Source organism: Moschus berezovskii, chromosome 15 (genome assembly GCF_049115385.1).
Source record: "Moschus berezovskii isolate FMDL1 chromosome 15, NW_MosBer_1.0, whole genome shotgun sequence".
Classification (NCBI taxonomy): domain Eukaryota; kingdom Metazoa; phylum Chordata; class Mammalia; order Artiodactyla; family Moschidae; genus Moschus; species Moschus berezovskii.
The window spans coordinates 54,516,386-54,538,749 of record NC_142474.1 but is presented as its reverse complement, the minus strand read 5'-3'; the positions used below and the strand labels follow the sequence as shown (position 1 = coordinate 54,538,749).

At 41.9% G+C, this 22,364-nt stretch overlaps 1 protein-coding gene across 1 annotated transcript in view; it reads right to left on the bottom strand.

Moving 5' to 3' along the window:
- The window catches only part of ITGA8 (integrin subunit alpha 8), a 203,458-nt gene extending 184,070 nt beyond the window's left edge, over positions 1-19,388 (bottom strand). The window contains exons 1-2 of the mRNA XM_055429258.2: positions 19,049-19,388; positions 18,306-18,439 (exon numbers count right to left, since the gene is read on the bottom strand). Of these exons, the coding sequence (XP_055285233.2) occupies positions 18,306-18,439; positions 19,049-19,254 (340 nt within the window). The 5' untranslated portion in view covers positions 19,255-19,388. The remainder of the gene's footprint in view (positions 1-18,305; positions 18,440-19,048) is intronic.
- Positions 19,389-22,364: the final 2,976 nt, after the last annotated feature.

The window sequence follows — 22,364 nt, the reverse complement described above, 5'->3', positions numbered from 1 at the left end:
CCAGGTCTTCGTGTAACAAACATTTGTATTCCCACTGGGTAGAATTGAAAACTAAAGTTTTTTCACATTTACAGACATCACAATACCCTTCGACATCTATCTCCAGTTCTACTCCCCTCCCCCTCCTTCTCCAGAGGTGGCCACCATCATGAATGTGATGTGTATACTCCCAAACACTTAAAAAATAATGTCCAAGTAAAACACAGAACAGAGGCCTGCAGATATCTCCCATAAAGGACTGAGAATCAACACTTCAGGCTTTGTACTCCCTATGGTCTGTCAGAACTACTCACCTCTGCCTTTGTAGCAAAAGCAGCCACAGACAGTATTTTTTAAATTTATTTATTTTTAATTGAAGGATAATTGCTTTATAGTACTGCACTGGTTTCTATCAAACATCAACATGAATCAGCCATAGGTATACCCATGTCCCCTCCCACTTGAACATCCCTCTCAACTCCCTCCCCATCCCACCCATATAGGTGATGATTTGTTTTTTAAAAAATGGATATGTTTTTTAAAAAATGGATATGTTTTTTAAAAGATGAGCTTGGCTGTGTTACAGTAAAAGTTGACTTAGGCACAAAGAAAGGTGAATTCCATGTAATTTTCATGTGCCATTTACATATTAATCTCTAAAAAAATTTTCCCCCAATCATTACAAAATGTAGAAACTATCCTTCACTTACAGACAGACACAAGCAGGTGGTAGATCAGATTTTGTTGTAGTGTGTCAACAATTTACTACTGACAAACTATTCTTTTGTGTGTTCTTTTTAACAGAAAAAGGTGGTATTATACGATCTGTATAGAAGAGTGTGTAGTTGTGTTTAACATTCAATTTTATGTTTTGGGGAGATAATCCATGTATTGATAATTAGATAGATAACAGGTCCAACTCATTCTTTGAAATTCCTGGGCAGTATTGTATTCCATTGAATAGCCTTCTACATTTTATTTATCCATTCCATTTACGTACGAACATTAGGTTTTTCAGTTCTTCTACTATAACAAACATGTGCCCTGCAAGTCCTTACACCCATCTTCTGCATATGGAGAAGAGTTTCTCTCACACCAGACTAGAAATAACGTTCCCAGGTCATAGGAAATCATCATATCTGTTTATCAGCTATGGCAATCGACCTCCAAAGTAGCCCAATTTCCATGCCCACTAGCAAGGTATGAGAGAGGGGCTGACAACTCTTGCCACTGCGGGACTTTAAGTTTTTGTCAGTCTGGAGGACTATGAAATGGTCTTTCATTTTTTCTGTTTTCATTTGCATTTCCCTGATTATCAGTAGAGTTGATCATCTTTTTCTGCTTATGGACCATACACTTTTTTCTCCTGCGAACTGCTAGTTCATATCCTTTCCTCATTTCCTGGTTTAATTTTAGTCTCATTGATTGGAAGAATTCAACATATATTTCTGAGTACTGATTTTTTTCCCCACATATATGTTGCCAGTATCTTTTCAATCTTTGCTAGTGTTTCAACTTTGTTTATGTGGATTGTTGTCCACCCAGAATTTGTTTTTATATAGGATGTGGCATGGGTGTCTTGTTTTCAGTTTGAAAGGCCTGTTGTCTTAGCACCACTAACTGAAAAATCCATCTTTTTTTCCCCTGAATTGTTGTCATAGCACCTCTGCAGTGGTACCTCTTGACATGGCTGGAGGGGTCCAGCATGACCTGGCCCCCCACCTGCCTCTCCAACCTCATCTCCTCTCATTTTCCTAGCTCATTAAGCTTTAGACACACCTTTCCTAAACATGCCCAGCCTTTTCGGTCTCATTGCATATGACTGTCTCCTCACTCCCACTGCCTGAAATATTCTTCCCACTGTTTTCTGCAAGGCTGCTTCCCTCCTGTCACTCAGGTTTTAGCTCAAATGCCACTTCCTTTGAGACTCCCTCCCTAAGCAGCTAGTTCATCCTATCCTAAGTCATTCTCTCCTGTTACCCTATAGACTTTTCTTCACAACCCTTACCATTCATTGAAATGGTTTTATTTATTAGTTTGCCTGTTTATTGGCTATCCATTCCCTTCCAGATATACAAGAATCCCATGAACAGAAGTGTCTTCTGCTTCACCTCTGTACTCTCCAGTTCTAAAACAGTGCCTAAAACATAGTGGTACCTCTATGCTTACTGAATGAATTACCAAACTCCCATCTATTCATTCAGAAGCTTGCATAGTATATTGTTCAGTATAACCCTTTAAATTCAAAATGTTCTGTGTGAGTGTGTAAATGTATAGACACGGAACTGTTCCTGATGGTTTTCTGGAAGGCAGGGAGTGTCCATGTTTTATTGACTTTTTATATTTCACTTGTGTATATTTCTGTACTATTTGAGCTGTTACAGTGAACATTGTTATGTCTTTGATCTAAAAAAAGAAAACCTAAAGATAAAAACCTAGAGATTTGGGGACTTTCCGGGTGGTCAAGCTTCCAATGCAGGGGGGTGTGTGCAGGTTTGATCCCTGGTCTAGGAACTAAGATTCTGCATGCTGTGCCACGTGGCAAAAAAAGAAGAAAAAACAATCAGATCTGTAGGCTAATCTGAGTGATGGGTGGTGGCAATAAAGTAGATTTGGTTTGACATTTCTAGGCTTTGAAGCTATCTCTCTAAATTGATAGCTTTGGTCTCTGGGCAATCAAGGTACAACCCAGTGGGTGGCAAGCCTACTAACGTTAGGCTCTTTTTTCATAGGAATATTATTTCTGAGCAGGAGGGAGGGAGTGTAGATACAGTGCACACACGGGCCAGAAGCAGATTTTTCTAATCTTCTCCTTTAGTAGAATGGCGGTGTGTGTGTTGGGTGGGGGGATTACACAAAGTGAGGATAGATCACCGCCGGAGAGAGAACTGAAACTGACACAGGTGCAGCCAAACCCCGCGGCAGATGGAGGACTTTTGAAAACTATTATAAAGTCCTCAGCCTTGTCCCAGAAACACAGTAAGTTTCCCTGAAACTTCCAATCATCACCTTCTGTGTTTCACACTAGGGATTTTCTTCAAGCTGTTGCAGGAGCTGTCCAGGCATTATTAATCAGGAAAAGGGGAAAGGAAGTCTTTAACTGTTTGTTTGTAATCTTTCCCTTGATCAGCATATGCTATAAATGTTTCATTTAAATTGTACTATCTATTGGAGAACAAGGAATAGATCTATGTAGAATTCAAAACAAAATATTGGTAGCCAGAGAACTCTGTGTCTGAAAAAAACAAATCCAAGAAAAGAATCTGGATCAATTTTTATGTCCGGGAAAATGAAACTTCCAAATGAATGCTTCCTTATATCCCAAAACCACAATGAAAAACCATGAAAGAATACCTCTGTAGCCTTTATACTCTTGATCATCTTATTGTGAATTTTTAAGTCTTTAAGGAAATACCACACTGATTCATTTTATCATTTAATAGTAAAAAATGTGTTATTCTTTTCCCCACCAGTTGTATTGAGATATAATTGACATGCAGTATTGTGTACGGCTTCATTGTATTAGGGCTTGCCTGGTAGCTCAGATGGTAAAAGAATCTGCCTGCAATGCAGGAGACAAGGTTTAATCCCTGGGTTGTGAAGATCCCCTGAAGAAGGAAATGTCTACCCACTCCAGTATTCTTGCCTGAAGAATCCCATGGACAGAGGAGCCTGGTGGACTACAGTCCATGGGGTTGCAAAGAGTCGGACACAACTGAGCGACTCATACACACACACTGTTTAAGGTGTATGGCATAATGTTTTGACTTACATGCAACATGGCATGATCACCACAATCCATTATCTCATATAGACATACACACACACACAAATTATTTTCCTGATGAGAGCTCTTGGGAATGACTCTCTTAACAACTTTCATCCATGCCATAAAAAAGTGTTAACTATATTCTCAACATGGTACACATCACAACCCTAGTACTTTCTTATTTAATAACTGGAAATCTGTACCTTATGACCCATTTCTCCCATTCATCCTGCCCCCATCCCCCACCTCTGGTAACAACAAGTTTGATCTCTTTGTCTGTGAGATATTTTTCTTAAGATTCCACACATAAGAGAGATCATATAGTATTTATCTTTCTCTATTCGACTTATTTCATTTCATTTAGCATAATGCCCTCAAGATTCATCCATGTTGACACAAATGGCAGGGGAATCTCTCCTTTGAGAGATATTGACTGAGTAATATTCCATTGTGAAAATATATATATATATATATATATATATATATATATATATATAGTGCTTCTCTGGTGGCTCAGTGGTAAAGAATCTGCCTGCTGATGCAGAATATGTGGGTTCAAACCCTGAGTCAGGAAGTAACCCTCGAGAAGGAAATGGCAACCCACTCTAGTATTCTTGCCTGGAAAATCCCATGGACAGAGGAGCCTGGCGGGCTACAGTCCACAGGGTTGCAAAATAGTTGGACACGACTTAGCAACTATACAAGAACAGCAAAAACAATGTGTGTGTGTTACACATTCATCTACTGATGGACAGAAATATGCTACCCCAATGAAATATTCTATATAACTGAGTTTTATTATTTGTATCATACATGTATACTATATACAAATGTATGCATGTACACACATGTGCAAACACACACACATTTTCCTGCCTTTACCTCTTAGATCAGATCTAAATATCCTACCTTCCACAATGTAGATCCCAGACCCTGCCTCTGATCTTCAGATAGCCCATCATTCAGAGAGCTCCTTCCCTGTCCCTACTGAGTCTCACTCCCAGACTTTGTTCATGAAGCTGCTCTTGCAAAATTCTATTCCTCCTTATTTGCCAAATAATCCAAATTGCTTCCTTAAAAACCTGCTTTAAAATGTGGGGCCATGCATGACAAATAGTCACTCACACAGGGGTAAGAAAGTGGAGAATATATGGGACAAAATGTAGTAAAGAAATGCTTGTGACTTAAAAAAAAAAAAAGTGGAACAGAATAGAATACAATAGAACGTAGGGCCAAAAAGTCTTTTCAAATTGAAATTCTTTAGATTACTGTTTTTTTAAAAAAATTTAAAGATTATAAAGTAAGAAAACTTCCAAAAAGAAATGTATAAAGTAGTAACTGAAAGGTCACTGGCATTCCTCCTCCATGGATACACTTGCTGTTGTTTTCTAAACCCACCCAGCCATTTAGAATTTAAGAGACTTCTAGCTCATTCCTCTAGTCTAATACATTTTTGGAAATCATGAAGCTTTTATTTTTTCATATCACCCGGGGCGGATTCATGTCAATGTATGGCAAAACCAACCAATATAATATTGTAAAATAATTAGCCTCCAATAAAAAATAAATTAATTAATAAAAAAAGCAAAAAAAATAAATAAATAAATAAAAATAAATAAATGTTTGGTTCCTTACATAACTAAGTAACGAATAAAGTTAAATGAGTTGAAAGTATGCTTTTAGAATTCTAATAATAACATTCATAAATATGGGTTTAGGATAGCAATAGTAAATATATTATAATCTTGCTGTTATACAGTTTACCTGATCAAGATGAGAATATAAATTTTTTGCTACAATTATTTCCACATCTATATTGTCTTCCAGAGAATAAAGATCACATTTCCAACTTCCTGTTTTTAATAACCAGTAGGGCCTAGCCAGTGTTCTTCAGACATTTGTTTCTACATCATATAGAAACATTTGAGATGTTTTTCATATGTAATTCGACTCGGGCCATATGTAAGGTTTGTTCTGGAAATACATTCGGACTTCTGTTGGTATGACAAAAGCAATTTCTTGGATGGGTGTTCTGCTCATTTACATAATACAGTTAAAGAAGGTATGAAGAAATGAAAGAATCACCTCCTTCCCCAAATAAATTCAGATTTTAAATAAGACTGCCAGGCAGTCCCTGGTTGCTCAATTCATTCAGCCATTCGGCTATTACTATTTAACTTTTCTCCTTATCCCCACCCTTCTCTGTCTACCTGCTCACTCTCAGTTGATAATTTTGCTTCTTACGTCACTGAGAAAATAGAAGAAATGAAAAAAGGATCTCTTTCTGCTTTCTATTACCAAACCCACCAACCTAATCTCACGCTGCCTTCTCTGCTCACTGAGGATGGACCACCTTTATGCTCCTCCGAAGCCAGTGCCTCCGTCCGTGTAAAGTCCCACTCGTCCCTTTTCATCTCCTTTGGAATCTGTTTAACACATCCCTCTCCTCCTTTAATCAGCATCACTGTTTCCCGCTGTATGGAAGAACTCCCATGAGATTACAAACACGCTGTCATGTCTCCTTGATGATTACATTTCCCGAGTCCCATTTAGGGCCGAACCCCTTGGGAAAAAATGACTGTCTAGACTGGCTGTCTCCTGCCAGTCTTCTCTCATCCTCTCCCAACACACACCACTGCAACTGCTTTTGTCAGCTGTCAGTTACTTTCTACTATCAAATCAGATGTTCAAAGTTTACTCCAGCTGACACGAATTTTTTGTGTGTGGCTGTGCTGGGTCTTCATTGCTGCACAGGCTTTTCTCTAGTTGCGGTGAACAGGGGCTACTCTCTAAATGCAGTGCACAGACTTCTCATTGTGGTGGTGGCTTCTCTTGTTGCAGCTCCTGGGCTCTAGAGCACAGGCTCAGTAGTTGTGACACATAGGCTTAGCTGCTCTGAGTCAGGCGGGACCTAGTTCCTGGACCAGGGATCAAACTCCTGTCTCCTGAATTGGCAGGCGGATTCTTAACCACTGGTCCACAGGGAAGTCCTCAGATGAATTTCTTCACTGGCTTCTTGACTTCTTTTGCCTAACCAGCAGCCTCTTCTTAGCATTGTTTATACATCCTCCTCAACATGATTGTTCTTTGAATGCCAGGGACTCTAGGACTTCCCTGGTAGTCCTGTGAAGTGGGGTCCAGTCTCCCCACAAGCCACAGCTACGGAGCCCACATGCTGCAACTGCTGAAGTCTACATGCCTAAAGGTTATGCTCTGCAACGAAAGAAGTCACTGCAACGAGAAGCCCGCACATCACAACGAAGAGGAGCCCCCACTCGCTGCGACTGGAGAAAGCCTGTGCACAGCAACGAAGACCCGGTGCAACCAGAAACAATAAATTCATTTAGAGAAAAATTAAGATGAAAAAGTGACCTTTCCCACCCCCTCCCTTTCTCTCCTCTCTTGGCCTCACTTTATTTCTCCTCACTTCTCTTCATTCACATCAACTCCATCAGTCATGGCCTTAAATATCACCCATGACTTCCAAAGTTAAATTTCCAAGCCTGTTGCCTGAACTTTAGGTTTATTTATGCAGCCTCCTATGTGATATCACTCTGATGTCTAGTAAATAGCTCCAACATCTCCTATCTGGACTCAACTGGATACTTTCTCTGAGGTTTGCTCCTTCCCCTGTTTCCTGTCTCAGTCCCATTCCTCCAGTTACTCAGTTCAAATTTTTCTGTTTCTTCTGCACCGTTCATCTGATCCATAAAGAAAATTCTACCAACTGCACTTTCAAATAAATCCCAAACCCAACCGTTTCTCAACCCTAACTGCCATCACTCAACCCAAACCACACTTTTCTATCACCAGACAATGGGAACGTCTCCTAAGTCATCCCCTTGCTTCTGCTGTGGTTGCCTACCCTCTACTAAACTGATCCTTTTTTAAACATAATCAAATTCTGTTACTTGCCTACTCAAAACCACCATTGACTGCCCATCACTCTTAGAATAAAACCCAAAGTCCCACTGACTTTTAAGGTGCTAGATAGTCTTGCTTCATCTTCTTTCTTTTCCTGACTTACTTCTCTTTAACCCAGTGGGTCTTCTCCATTTCCCAAGAACACTCTTCTCTCCAGATTTAACACTGACTGTCCAACAATTTCGGAGAAGCAATGGCAAGCCACTCCAGTACTATTGCCTAGAAAATCCCATGGATGGAGGAGCCTGGTTGGCTGTAGTCTGTGGGGTCGCTAAGGGTCGGACACGACTGAGCGACTTCACTTTCACTTTTCACTTTCACACATTGGAGAAGGAAATGGCAACCCACTCCAGTGTTCTTGCCTGGAGAATCCCAGGGACGGGGGGGCCTGGTGGGCTTCTGTCTATGGGGTCACACAGAGTTGGACACAACTGAAGTGACTTAGCAGCAGCAGCAGCAGTCCAACAATTTAGAACTTCCCCCTTCCACTACATGGTTTCTTCCTTCACTTAATTTAGGCCTCCATTCAAATATCACCTTTTCAGTGAAACTTTCTCTGACCACCTTTAGTAAGAAAAATAACAGTCCTCAAGATGTCTACATGTTTTTGCTTTTTTTTAAAATTTGGCTGCTCTGAGTCCTAGCTGTGACATGCAGGATCTTTTAGTTGAAGCATGTGAACTCTTAGTTACAACATATGGGATCCAACTCTCCTGAGGGATAGAACCCAGGGTCCTACCCAGGGAAGTTCAGATGTCTGTATCTTAATACGCCAAACCTGAGACTATGTTAGCCTACACGACAAAAGACAATTCAGTTTGTGGATGGAATTAAGGTTGCTAACCAGTTGACTTAAAATAGGGAGATGATCCTGGATTACTTGCAGGGTCCAAAGTAATAACAAAGATATTTTAAGGCGAAAGAAGGAGGTAGAAAAGAAGAACCACAGGCAGAGCAGTGTAAGAAGGACTCAAGCTGACAGTGCTGGCTTTGAAAATGGAAGAGGGCCAGGAACCAAGATATGTGAGCAGCTTCTGGAAGCTGAAGAAAGCAAGAAAACATATCCTCCCCCAGAGCTTCCAGAAGGAGCACAGCTCTGCCAGCACCTTGATTTTAGCCCAGTGAGACCTAATATTATAGACTTGGCCTCCAGAACTGTGTGATAATCAACTTGTGTTGTTCAAAGCCACAAAGTACGTGGTAAGTTGTTACAGCAGCAACAGGAAAATAATACTCCAGTGAATCAGAAAAAAGTGCATGTGTGTACACACACACACACACACACACACACACGCCACTCCCTGTTCCCTTTGACCTTACAATACTTTTTGTCAACTTGTCACTGGCTATTCATTGTAAATTCCATAAGGGTAAATTCATGGCCATGCAAGTAGGGTCAAGGACCACAATTGCTTATAGAGAGTTCTTAACATTTCTCTTGTTACTGAAATTTGGTTTTACTGCTAAATCTAAGTTTACTGGCTTCCCTGGTGGTTAGGCCTGCCAATACAGGAGACTTAGGTTTGATCCCTAGGTTGGGAAGTTTCCCTGCAGAAGAAAATGGCAACCCACTCCAATATTCTTGCCTTGGAAATCCCATGGACAGAGGAGCCTGACAGGCTACAGTCCATGTGAAAGTGAAGTGAGTGAAGTCACTCAGTCATGTCCGACTCTTTGCAACCCCATGGACTGTAGCCCACCAGGCTCCTCCATCCATGGGATTTTCCAGGCAAGATACTGGAATGAATTGCCATTTCCTTCTCCAGGAGATCTTCCCGACCCAGGGATTGAACCCGGGTCTCCCGCATTGTAGGCAGATGCTTTACTGTCTGAGCCACCACAGTCCATGTAGTCAGTCACAAAATAGTTGGACACAACTTAGCAACTAAAATGACAACAAATCTAAGCTTTAATTTCAACTCTACTGTTTCTTAAGAGAATATAGTTGACCCTTGGGCAACTCTGGGGATTGGTTCTGGGAACCACCATGGATACCAAAACCTCAGCTATTCTCCTTCCCAGATGCCCAGATGCCCTTATGGAGGCAAATAGTCTGCTTGCCATAATGAGGTTCTGTATCTGCGGACTCAACCATCTGAGGATCCTGAAATAATATGTGTTAGGTGCTCAGTCATGTTTGACTCTTTGTTACACCATGGATTATAGCTCACCAGGCTCCTCTGTCCAGGGAATTCTCCAGGCCAGAATACTGGAGTGAGTAGCCATTCCCTTTTCCAGGGGATCTTCCTGACTCAGGGATCAAACACAGGTCTCCCACATTGCAGGTAGATTCTTTACCATCTGAGCCACCCGGGAAGCTCTGTAATAATGTGGTATTTACTTTAAAAAGAAAGTCCTCCTAAGTGGATTTGTTGTTCAGTCACTAAGTCGTGTCCTAAGTGGATTGGCATAGACCAAATCCCTGTTGTTCAAGAGTCAACTGCATTGTCTAAGTAAAAATGAATTAAAATAAACCAAAGGGCGCTTTGAGGGAAAAAGACATTCTGATTTAATATGTCACCCAAAGAGCCTGACTTAAAAGATGAAGGGTATTCAGTCTCCCTAGTCAGTATCTGTGCCAGAGACTGGACACCAGGTGGAACAAGTTGAGAATTTATTGTCAGTATGCATTTCACCCATTATCTTTGCATCTATTGATAGGAACACCTTTGTTTCTTTGCCATGTGTCTTGTCTACTCCTTACCACAAATGTAAGGATTAGAACTGTAGCCCCAAAGAACTATTTTATTTCAGAACCTCCAAAAAATATGTCCTGCAGAGTATGTCCATTAGAAATAGAAGAATACTAGGATTTCCCTGGTGGTTCAGTGCTTAAGACTGTATGTTTCCACTGCAGGGGGCATGGGTTTGATCCCTGGTTGGGGAAGTTCTGCAGGCTGCAAGGTGCAGCCAACAAAAAAAGAGGAAAAAATCAACTTTAGGGAGTTCTCTGTCAGTCCAGTGGTGAGGACCTGGTGCTTTCACTTCCAGGTCCTAGGTTCAATCCCTGGTCCGGGAACTAAGATACTGCCAGCAGCATGCCAGAAAAAAAAAAAGAAAAAACGTAGAAGAAAACTGTTTTAATAACATTTGCAAAGATTAAATTCTATAGCATTTCATTTCTAGTACTCTTTTAAAAATTGTGTATAAACAACTTTGACAGGTGTGCGTAAACCAATCTAACACAGAGATAATCAAATATTCAAATAAGATGGCATGGCCAACTTCCTAGGAGTAGTCTGGCCACCAAACACGAGGAGAAGCAGTAAATGTCAATTCCATGTGGAAGCGTTAATAGATGAGGTGCAATTTGCCATAAGTCTTCCCAGTTAGAGTGACCTTGAAAGCACGTGTCAATCAGGAATCTCCAGCAGCCCAGGTCTTTGGGTCACTTGTATAAGCAGAGGCTCCTCTCCAGCTCATATTAACCAGACAGTATGAACAAGCAATAAACCTTGGCTGGTTTACGCCAAGAGATCTGGGGTTATTTGATACTAGAGTAATCCCTGGGCATTCTTTGGCTTAAGAGATATGAGGAGAAATGATGACTGTCAAAAAAATATTCTACCCTATGAATCCAATGGGTTTCTTTAGTCCACAAATTCTCAGTGCCTTTTCTAGGAGAATACATATTGTGGGTCACAAAGATTTGCTGGTTAAGTTTATGTGTCAACCTCACTGGATCATGAGATCCCTGGGTACTTGAATAACATTATTTCTGCATGTGTCTGTGAGGGTGTTTCCAGAAGACTCGGAAAGACAGTTTGCCCCCTGCTAACAGCTCTCTTTATTCTAAAAGTCTCGGGACTTCTCTGGTGGTCCAGAAGTTAAGACTTCATGTTCCCAATGCAGGGAGCCCAGGTTCAATCCCTGGCCAGGGAACTAGACCCCACATACTGCAGCTAAAAGTTTGCATGCCTCAACTAAGAACCCACATGCCACAACTAAGACTCAGTATGGCCAAATAAATAAATAAATAATAATAATAAATAAATAAAAGTCTCTAGAAACTGTCAGACCACCAAGCTTGTTTCTATTGATGTAGAATCTAGAATAGAAACAGGTGATAAATAGCATCTTCTTATTTTTACACACACAATTGTCACTGAAAATATCCTTGATCATCAGTATTTTGAAACATAAGCAGCTATACGTAAATAAATACATTTATAAATTACTCTACCATGTATCAGTTCAGTTCAGTTCAGTCGCTCAGTCATGTCCGACTCTCTGTGACCCCATGAATCACAGCACGCCAGGCATCCCTGTCTATAACCAACTCCCGGAGTTCACTCAAACTCATGTCCACAGAGTCGGTGATGCCATCCAGCACAGGCTATAGAAGCAATTTTGAAATTATTTTCACTTAACGTTAAAACAAAAGCATTTCCCCATTTTAATCTTGATTCTTGGTGGGCTTCATTTTTAAGGTTCTATAATATGCAATTGTGTGATTAATAGCATCATTTATGGGATATACATCCACATTTAGGATGTTTGAAAATGTTATTTTTTAGTGTTATGCCCCTTCTTTTTTTTTTTTAGGATTTTAGGATTTTTTAGGATTTGCAGCAACTTTACAATTAATTTTAAAATTCAGTTTAAATACATCTTCAGAAAACATATTAGTGTATTAATCAAGGTGTACCTGTATAATAAAACACTAAAATAGATTAAAAGTAGTTTTGATTCTGGGCTAAGTTATATGAGGATTTGAGATAGATAAGCAAATTGTGATGTATTTAAACTGAATTTTGAAAATGAAATATTTCTAAAAGGAGCACTTTTAATAAGATCTATAATTAGTCTTTTATTTCTCTTCCTTAAAAATCCATGCCTGTGTCTCTGGATGGTGTCCTTCGGAGCACTGCTGAGCTCAGCTTGTTAGGAATGTTGGCAACTCTTTCCATCAACACAGCTCACAGATACAATACTCTACACACAACAGGTAAAGTTTGAATGCTCACATCTCAACCAGCTGGCTTCAATGTGCCAGTTTGTTTTTCTTGCTTTCAGAACAATTTCAAGACAATTTCCTACATTTCTCCCAGAATGCTACAGCTGCTGCACGGATTCTTCCTGCCAAGAGCCTGGAAGCCTCTTCCATCACACACACTTCCAGCTTCTTGAAAGAATTTTGCAGATTAAGCAACAGGCGCCTAATGCTCATTCTACTCAACTAGCCATAGAGCAGATCTGTTTCCCATTTCTGGTTGGAGTTTCAAGGACTTCCTTTTTTCTAATTGCTTCCTCCGGGGCTATGTACTGTAGGGACCACTGCCTCCTCCCGGCTCATATCAGGACTCGACAGCCATTGCATTTTGTCACATGAAAGTCTGAGTCAACTGGGAGAAACTGAGGGATGCTAGTTGCATCTGTCAGGCCAGCCCATCAGTTTGAGAGCCATCATGAATTGCTTCTAGAGTAAGTAAGCCGTCCAGCTTAATTATCCCTGATGAATCAGTAACGGAAGTACTTGGCAGAGTAAGCTTTCTGCCCTAAAGAGTGTGCGTGTGTGTGTGTGCGCGCGTGTGTGTGTATGTATGTATGTGTGTGTGCATGTATGTATGTGTGTGCATGTATGTGTATATATATATAAGTGCACAAGTAGTAAAACACTAACTCTGGCAATTCTCAAAGGTGCAGGTTATCATTGAGCTTTCACCTTTTTTTTCCACTTTCAATTGAATTCACCAGAGTCCAGATTTCTGCTGTCTGAGTTCTATCACATTTCTGTTATTTCCTCTGTCATTTACCGGAGGTAGCTGTGCCCTCCATTTGCCTCTGCTTTGATATTGAACAAAAACTGATTTCTTTCTGAGGAAGTTAGAAAAGCAAGGCTTATGTGACCAATATGTTTCCCAAACCTCACATGAGAGAAAGGGCACACCCAATACTATCAAAATACAACCCTGTACCCATCACAGCACCAGATGCTTTAAGCTGCTGCTTATTGTGGGCTCCCTCGACACAAAATAAAACAGACTCCTGCCTGCCCCCTCCAACAAAGGCTTCCGGTCTCCAAGCTACAACACAATTCTGACAAAAATCTTAGCTTCCTAGAGCTTTGAAATATCCTAACCAAATTGTCTTCCATTTTAAGCTTTAAATATATATATAAGATGCTAAATTAAGGTCAGGCAAATTCTGGTAGTCTTTCTCAGATGACTCCAAAATCTCAATGGTACCTCCCACTTCCTCTTGTTTCTTCTTTAAGTGGGTCTCTAATTGGGAGGGTTCCCAACTGTATTACTAATGCTGTGATGATGATTTTTATTAGCTCATGCTATTATCTTTCTCCTCAAAATGTTTCATTTGAGTATTTAAAACAATCAAATATTCGTGTTCTATGCTTTTGTTACCATTGTTGCAATTTTCCTTCTTATCACTGCAAAGATGGAGTGTCTGTTTCATTCACCCCTCTTCTAGCTGGGGAGCTGTGATTCAGGGCTTTTTCTGTAATCCACACATGGCTTTGGAAAATGTAGGAAGTAGAAAAACAATGAACCTTGGAGTAGATTTAGAAAGGAAAGGCATGAATTTGGCAGATGCAATGTTTTACATTTAAGACGTGGGGCACAGTTTAGGACCAAAAAGGAAAGAAATCAATTTGGGGGTGGGGGAATTTTATTCTAGTGAAGTAAGGGGGAAAGACAGAAGGGAGAAGAGAGAAGGGGATTTTTGGAGCCACTTGATTTTGCACAGAGCAGGAAAATTATCTACTCTTTGCACTTTGCACCTCCCCCACCACCATATGCTTCCCGAAAGTTTCCTTTTTCCATACTTGAAAGGACCACAGATTTTAATAGTATTCATGCATTTGAAGTGTTAGGCAATTCCCAGCTTCCTCTGTTTTTGCATTTATGATGAGAAGTAATTTTTTTTAAAATCCCAGTTACAGGATAAAGTACAAATAAAATCAATGACTATTTAATGAAAAAAATTTCAAACTCAAAGGCAGACTTTACAAAAAAACAGGCAGTTGACCTTAAATAAACTGAAGTTCAAGATCACAACCAGATTCAAGGGCTAAATTATAGGCCAGTCTCCTCCAGTGTCTAGGCTGAGAGAGTTTAGTAGGTTACCACAGCGAATATTAATTTGTATACACCCCAGGGGCCTGAACAAGTTGAAACTACATCATTAAAAGGTCAAATTTACGCAGAATGTCTTGAATTCAGATGTAATAGTAAAAGCAGACAGGGTGGAAGACAGAGACAGTCAGGATTCTCTGTACAAAGGAATATTTGCAACGTGATATTTATTGATGCCTGACATCATACGCTATTACGTGCAAGTCAATTTGTGGGTGTCCGGCACTTGGAGCTACTACTTTGTCAAGCAGAGGAATTTTCTTCCTCTGGGGGGGAGGGGGTTGGTGCACGCTGGACGTGCACGCTGCTGTTCACTGCCAGAGAGTAAGACAGAAGACAGTGGATGGGGACTCTGAGGGGACATATATTGCACAAGCCATCATTCCCACCCTGACAACGGCTGCCTCTATGACCTCTGGCTTCCATAACCCTGTACCCAAACCATTTCACCTTTCAGATCTTCTCTGGAGGATCACTTTAACTGGAACGTGTGAAGGTAACTTCGGGTGGGAAAGTGGGGGAAGGGGGAAGAAGATGAGCAGTGCCTCAGCTACACAGATTCTGCAGTCTGTTAGGACCAGTCCTGCATCTACTGTTTACCATTGTGTGACCTTGGATGTATCTTTTAACACCTTTGATGTCTGCCTCCTTACTCATGAAACAGGATTTACATGGTTGCTTCATTGTATGGATTAGAAATAATGTGGATAAGTGACGGGTACATAGTAGGTGATGAATAAACACAATGCATCTGGTAATGCTGACTGCAACACCCAGAGTCAGAATGCCTATTTTTGCCTTCTATCTTTGGTTCCAAGATCATATTCTGCCCACAAAACTGACACTTGGACTAGAAATAGCTCTATGGGCTCCGGCTGTCCCTCACTTTCACAGTTTTGCAGCAAATGGCATTCACTGGCAGTTCCACCGTCTTAGGGTTCATGGATAAAGTCACTGCTAGAAATGATGTGTAGTGTACTGGCTCCCACTCAGTAGCAAACCCCTGAGCCACAATCCTCTGATTCCTCTTCCCCCACCCATTCTCAGGCCATTCCCAGGAGCAGCCAAGGTTCCTGGGCCCACAGTACCCTCTGATGGCTAACACAAGGAACTTCCTTTTCTCAATCATTCTTAATCTTCGCTCTTGGAAATTCCCATAGGCTTTCACAGGTCACTGCTTTGTGCATTCCATCAGAGACCATTTATTTCTTACTAATGTTGTTTGGCCTCCTCTGCCTTGCTTTTTTTAAATTTCTTACTCAAATATTTCTGAGACACTTACCTACCTCCCTGTTTCTCTCCCTCACTTTGTTCCATTAACAAATTCTCAAATTGCAGTGATTATGGTTGCGAATATAAGAGAGTAGAATGCACGCATCTCTCAGGAAAAAAAAAAAAAACTCCGTCCATTTAGAAGTAAAATAAGACATAATGTATAACCAACAACATTAATCTCAAAAGTCCTTTGAGATGTTCAGATGTCTTCCTGAGACCCTCCCCAGAAGGTGCCATCTACCCCGTCTTTCTCCAAGGAACACTGATCTTTTCTCAACATTCTTACTGTTTTCCTATTGATTTAATTGCCAGAATCATACTAGATTGTCCGCTATTCTTTCATTGCAAATACAATTCAGCTAGAGTAAGGGTTAAGTGCATTCCTGTGGGTTATTCTGGAAAACAAAGCACAAGCTTTCAACATTCGTTTTCTATGGGAAACTGAATTCAAAGATCCAAACAGTTACTTTAGAATGAACTTTTGGAAAACGTTACCTACTGTTGTGTAACATCAGAACTTTTGGGATGGGAGTGGTCAGTTTTTAAAAATTCATACTCATGTCTGTATACTCTGGTTTTCATCTGTTCATCTGTGACATCTGGGATTAATATTTAGGTCTTAAGGTGTGACTTACCTGAACAGACATTGATTCTTCCTTTATCAAAGGAAAAATGTACTAACCAGATCCTGATTTGATATATTGACATGTTATGGGAATATTCTAGAAGGTTATTAAATTCATGTCCATGACTATAGGTTGATTCTTGGTAAAAACACATCACATGTCTCCAAATGCTAACACTAAGTTTAAATTCAAATAATGCCCAAAATTTACGTTTTTATCTATCAAGGCTTACACTTAAAATACTTTAAAAATAAAATTATTTTGATATGGATTAGTAAAATACCATTAATTTTATGCTTAATTTTTCTGATTCAGGAAATTTATTTTAAAATTAAGCTAGAAGTCAGTATTTAGAAGCATCTAAAGTCCTGATTCAACCACTAACTGAAAGATTTCTTTCACAAATTAATATCAAGTGGTTTAATTTTTCCAGTTTCTAACAGTTAAACTTTAAAAGCTTATGAAAATTGGTATGAAATAACTGAATTATTTAATTAAATGGTGAAAGAGCTACTGTGACCATATATAGACACATATGAAAAACATTATTTTAAAGTGCATTTATAAAATATCTCCTAATTTGGTCATATTTAAAGGTAATGCTTGCATAGGACTTTTCTGTGACATTATTCCCACATTCTTAGAATGGAAATTATTTTCTCCTTTAAAATAAAAAATGCAAATCAGTTAAAGTAACAGGTAAATATCCATCCAATTTCATCAAAATTCTGTGAAAACTGACATTCTACATAAATTCTAAATATATACTAATATAACAATAATGAAGAATGATGTCATAAAATAGTTCCACAGTGCAAAAGGTGTTTTAATTGATTGTTCATCAAAGAACATTGAGTTGACACGTTCACATTTTTCTGAAAAGAGATATTTGCTTTCCAATAACATATACCTTTTGAATTCATAAAGATTTGGAGGTACAAATTAAAACATTCAGCGTTAATGTTTTTGAAAGCATTAAGTTTAGATTATTTTCTCAAGACCCAAGAAGAAAACACCAGAGGAAACATAACCAGCCTGAATTGTTTAAAATGTATTTTCCCTTTAATTAAATAAGAAACATCTGTCTAGTGATTTTGGAAATGAATGTAATCCATCCACACTCTGCCTGTACTAGTTTGCATCCAGTGTCCAATATTTTGAAAGAAAATGCTTTCTTTCTGTAAAGAATTAAATAGCAACATGTCTGGGTCTGCAGCAGCTGACTCTTGCCTCCGGAGTTTGGGCACTGGAAATTCTAAGGCTATGTCTTTTTCCAGATTTGTTCTTGGGAAACAACCAAATTCTCTCCAGAATCAAGATTAGGGAGTAACATCTGTGTTCTCCAAACCATCCACTCACCCAGAACACCCTTATCTCAGAATAGTAAGGAAACTGAAGTGACCAGGATGCATTCAAATACCCAAGCTCAAAATACTGTTCCCTCTTTGGGGTGCACTTAACATCTTCCTCCCCTTCACTCGGGCTTTAAAAAGCTGATTTCTCTCCGAACCTGCACTGCCCACAATACCGACCCATCAAACAGGCCAAGTTCTACAAAGAAAGTGGGGACCTGACCCCCGGAGGGCTCTGGCACTTTGAAACCAGAACCAACAGTTGAGAATGACAAATATCACTTACTGGTGCTGTCAAACGGTATCTGCCTGCACTGCGCAGACCCCTCGGCGGGCCAAGGACAGTAGTAGACTGCTCCCCCTTCCACGATGTCTGGCTGGCTGGTGTTGGCTTTGGGCGCCCCCACCAAGACACTCGCCCTGAGAAGAAGTTGGACAAAATCACTCCTTGGAATCGGAAACGTACTTATGATGGAGACAGACTGTCAAACTAGATTTCCTCTTGGAAACCTAGGGGCGTCTGAAACCTGGTTTGGAAGAGGGTGCAAATATTCCTAATTCTTCTCTAGGTGGAGCTATGTATACAGTGAGTTGAGAGATTGCGGGGGGCCGGGGGTGGGGGGGGGCGTAGTGAGAATTAGCAAAGGACAGAGCCCAGCTGCTTATAGCAGACAGCACTTGAGCCCAGACGCTTAATTGTTACAGGCTATGTATAAACAGACCGTGTTGTGGTCCTTGTTTTAACTGGCCCGAGTCTGTTCGGTCCTGTGTTTCCCCTTTGTACGATGCTCTAGTTTTTGTCCCTGGAGCTCCCCAGGAATTTCGGATCCGAGGCAAGTGACATGTCCTGGCTCAAAGTTCACAAGGACATCCAGCGTGGAAGGGGAGGGTAGAAGGTGGTGGCGGGGAACCGGACGGGACCCCAAGTGGGCAGCGGGATGGACGCTCGGGATCGCCTGCCAGCAGGCTGCGGGGACAGGCCTGGGTCCCCCGGCAGAGGGGCAGGGACCCGCACCTGGGGCGACTTACGTGCGAGCGGCAGGTATGTGGAAGTCCACCGCGTAGCCGAAGTAGCTGCCCTCGGGTCCGCTGTACACCGTGAGCTTGTCCACGTCCAAGTTGAACGCCTGCGAGGCGGGGGGCCACAGCATCCCCAGAGCAGCCGAGAAGCAGCAGAGGGGCGCGAGCGGCGGTGCCCGGCTGCCCCGGGGACCGCGGCGGGGCCGGGCAGACATCGCTCTCCGGCCGGGTGGTGCTCACCGGGCAGTGCGAGCCGAGGACCCCGGCTGGGAAACGGCGGGCGTGGCGGCGGGCGGTCCCGGGAGCCCCGGTCCCGGGTCGATGCGCGCGACGCGTCCGCGGTGACAGCCCCGGGCGCTCCTCCGCGCGTCCCCTGCGGTCTGCTGGCCGCCGGATCCCGCGGCTGGGGGCTGGCGGAGGGGATGCGAGCCCTCCTCTGGCGGCGGGAGGGGGCCCCGGTGCGCTCGGGGCGCCTCCTAGTGGCCGGCCCGCACTGCCGGTAACTCACCGACAGTCCTCGCCCCCGCGGGCGGCCGGCGCCAGGCGCCTGTTTCAGTGGGTTGGCTTTCTACTGCAGTTGCATCTTAAAAACTATCTGAGCCTCCCGCTCGCCAATTCAAGCCACTGGCTTTGGAAGCAATCTCCCCCCCGCGCCCCAAAAGCCGCTCTGCCCGCCTCTGCTAAGCGTCGGGCGAGGGTTTGCTCTGGTTTCTCCCAAATGGAAGGATGTGAAAGCGTACCCCACCACGAGGGAAGAGGCCAGACAAAGCCGAGATAGTGGCATTACCTCTGCAGCCTAAAGATCCGAATAAAAGTTTAAATCCAATAATCCTGTCCCCCACCTCCACTTTCCTGCAGAGGTATCTAATAAAGCAATCCTGGAGATTTTATTTAGGTCTTTTCAGAGACACGTGGAGCAGGTTACATGTCTTGGTCCTAAATTTCTGTGGCCTTGTGTAATTGTGGTGAGGACTAGCAAAACTGGGGATGTCGGAATTTACAGTTTACCCACAGCAGGCGTAGGGGGTGTAGGTTGGAATCTGGGAATCTGCAGGAGTTCAAACGTCAGTTCCAATCCATGGGTTTTATTGATCTCTTTCTGTGTCTTCTGCTTGGGAGAGGGAGTGAAAGATGAGTGGGGGAAAAGGCAAAGGAGAAGTGTGGTACCAGAAGCCTTTTCATAACTTGCAGTCTTCCAGGGAAACAGAAGTAACCGGGAAAGACAGCAATTAAGCGTTAAACAGGATGGCGCTGGGTTTAAATGAAAATGAAGACTAGAGAGGAGAGAGGGGAGTAGGGTCCACAGTATTTTAATGAGATTCGTTGGTAATTTAAGCAGAAATTTGAATAGGAGGCTTGGCTTTGGACACTGTGGGCGGAGCGATTGAGGCAAAGTGTTAAAGACACAGAGGCTGCGATGATAGGGTTGTGCGAGGGATTTGAATAACAGTGTGGGTTGGGGAGGAATGGAAGGAAGGGATGGACCTCCTAAGAAAGGATCTTAATAACAAGAACAGTTACTGAGGCAAAGGTGGTGGGTTCTACAGGGATTCTGGAAGTTTAGTGGAGGATGTGGGGGGGGGGGGGGCAGGAGGTCAATTGTCAGAAGAAGAGAAAGCCAAGTGGCTGTTGCCCAAACACACAGAGTGATGAGGGCTCCGACATGATAAACAGATGGAAGGGAAATGAAGCCCACAATGTTAATGAACAGGAAAAGGGCCAGCAGACTGATGGCAGAATGAAAGTGAAGGATAAACCCAAGGTGAGTCTACAGGTATCAATTTAGAAGAGGAAAATCACAGGCAGTGCAATGGGGCAAGAACAGAATGGGAGGAATATAATGAGTTAGGTTCTGGACCTGTTGAATGTGTTACTAGTGTGAGATCCCCAAGAAGCTGGAATCATAAACTGTAATTCAGAGCAGTGATCTAGTCTAATGGAGCAGATGTGGGAGTCCACCCACAGAAAATCTGTGCTCCCATTGAAAAGCTAGACTTTGTCTTACATCAGAACACACTTGGTAGATTGATTTAAATTTTATGTTTTCCTCTTTGCCTGTCTCATCCCTGTAAAAATGCTAAAAATTAATAAGCTATCAGAAGATTACCTAGCAAATCATCACATCTGGATTATTTCCTAACTGAATAGTCCTTTCCCAGACAAGGACTTAAGAGTAGAGGGTAGAAAACTTTTTTCTCAGTCCAAAAGTCCATTTGTGTTGAATATGAAGTCTGCTACTCTGGGTCAGGTTACTATTGGTAATAGAAGTGATATTCCCTGGAGTAAATTTCAATGAGTAATTCACATGCAATATACACATGGGCAGAAAAAGAGCTGTGGGAGACAGTGAGGCTGGGAAATAGCCCCAACTCTATCATTTCCTGTGACTGCATGCTGAAATTTACAAATTCATCATATTGCAGGCAAGATTTAGGTTGGAGTGGAACACCTGAATAAGTAGAAAGTAACAGCATAATCTTAGACATGCACTTGGTCCACATACCAGCTTACTGGACAGAAGTTCAGTTCATTTCAATTGCTCAGTTGTGTCCGACTCTGTGACCCCATGTACTATAGCACACCAGGCTTCCCTCTCTATCACCAACTCCCGGAGCTTACTCAAGCTCATGTCCATTGAGTTGGTGATGCCATCCAACCATCTCATCCTCTGTCATCCCCTTCTCCTCCTGCCTTCAATCTTTCCAAGTATCAGGGTCTTTTCCAATGGGTCACTTTTTCGCATCAGGTGGCCAAAGTATTGGAGCTTCAGCATCAGTCCTTCCAATGAATATTCAGGACTGATTTCCTTTAGGATTGACTGGTTGGATCTCCTTGTAGCCCAAGGGACTCTCAAGAGTCTTCTCCAATATCACCATTAAAAAGTTTCAATTCTTCGGACAGAAGTAGCTCAATGTTATAAAATGATCTGTATAAATTAGCATATGACCAGGGTATTCCCTTTTGTTACTCTCTTGATTTTTGATATTTCCAGCATGTTCCTGCTCTTTTAATTCAAGATATGGGTAGGCCAGGGAAGAAAATTCTACTTATTGCCACATCAATTCAGTCACTCAGTCGTGTCCGACTCTTTGTGACCCCATGGACTGCAGCACGCCAGCTTCCCTGTCAATCACCAATTCCCAGAGCTTACTCAAACTCATATCCATCTAGTTGGTGATGCCATCCAACCATCTCATCCTCTGTCACCCCCATCTCCTCCCACCTTCAATCTTTCCCAGCATCAGGGTCTTTTCCAATGAGTCAGTTCTTTGCATCAGGTGGCCAAAGTATTGGAGTTTTAGCTTCAGCATCAGTCCTTCCAGTG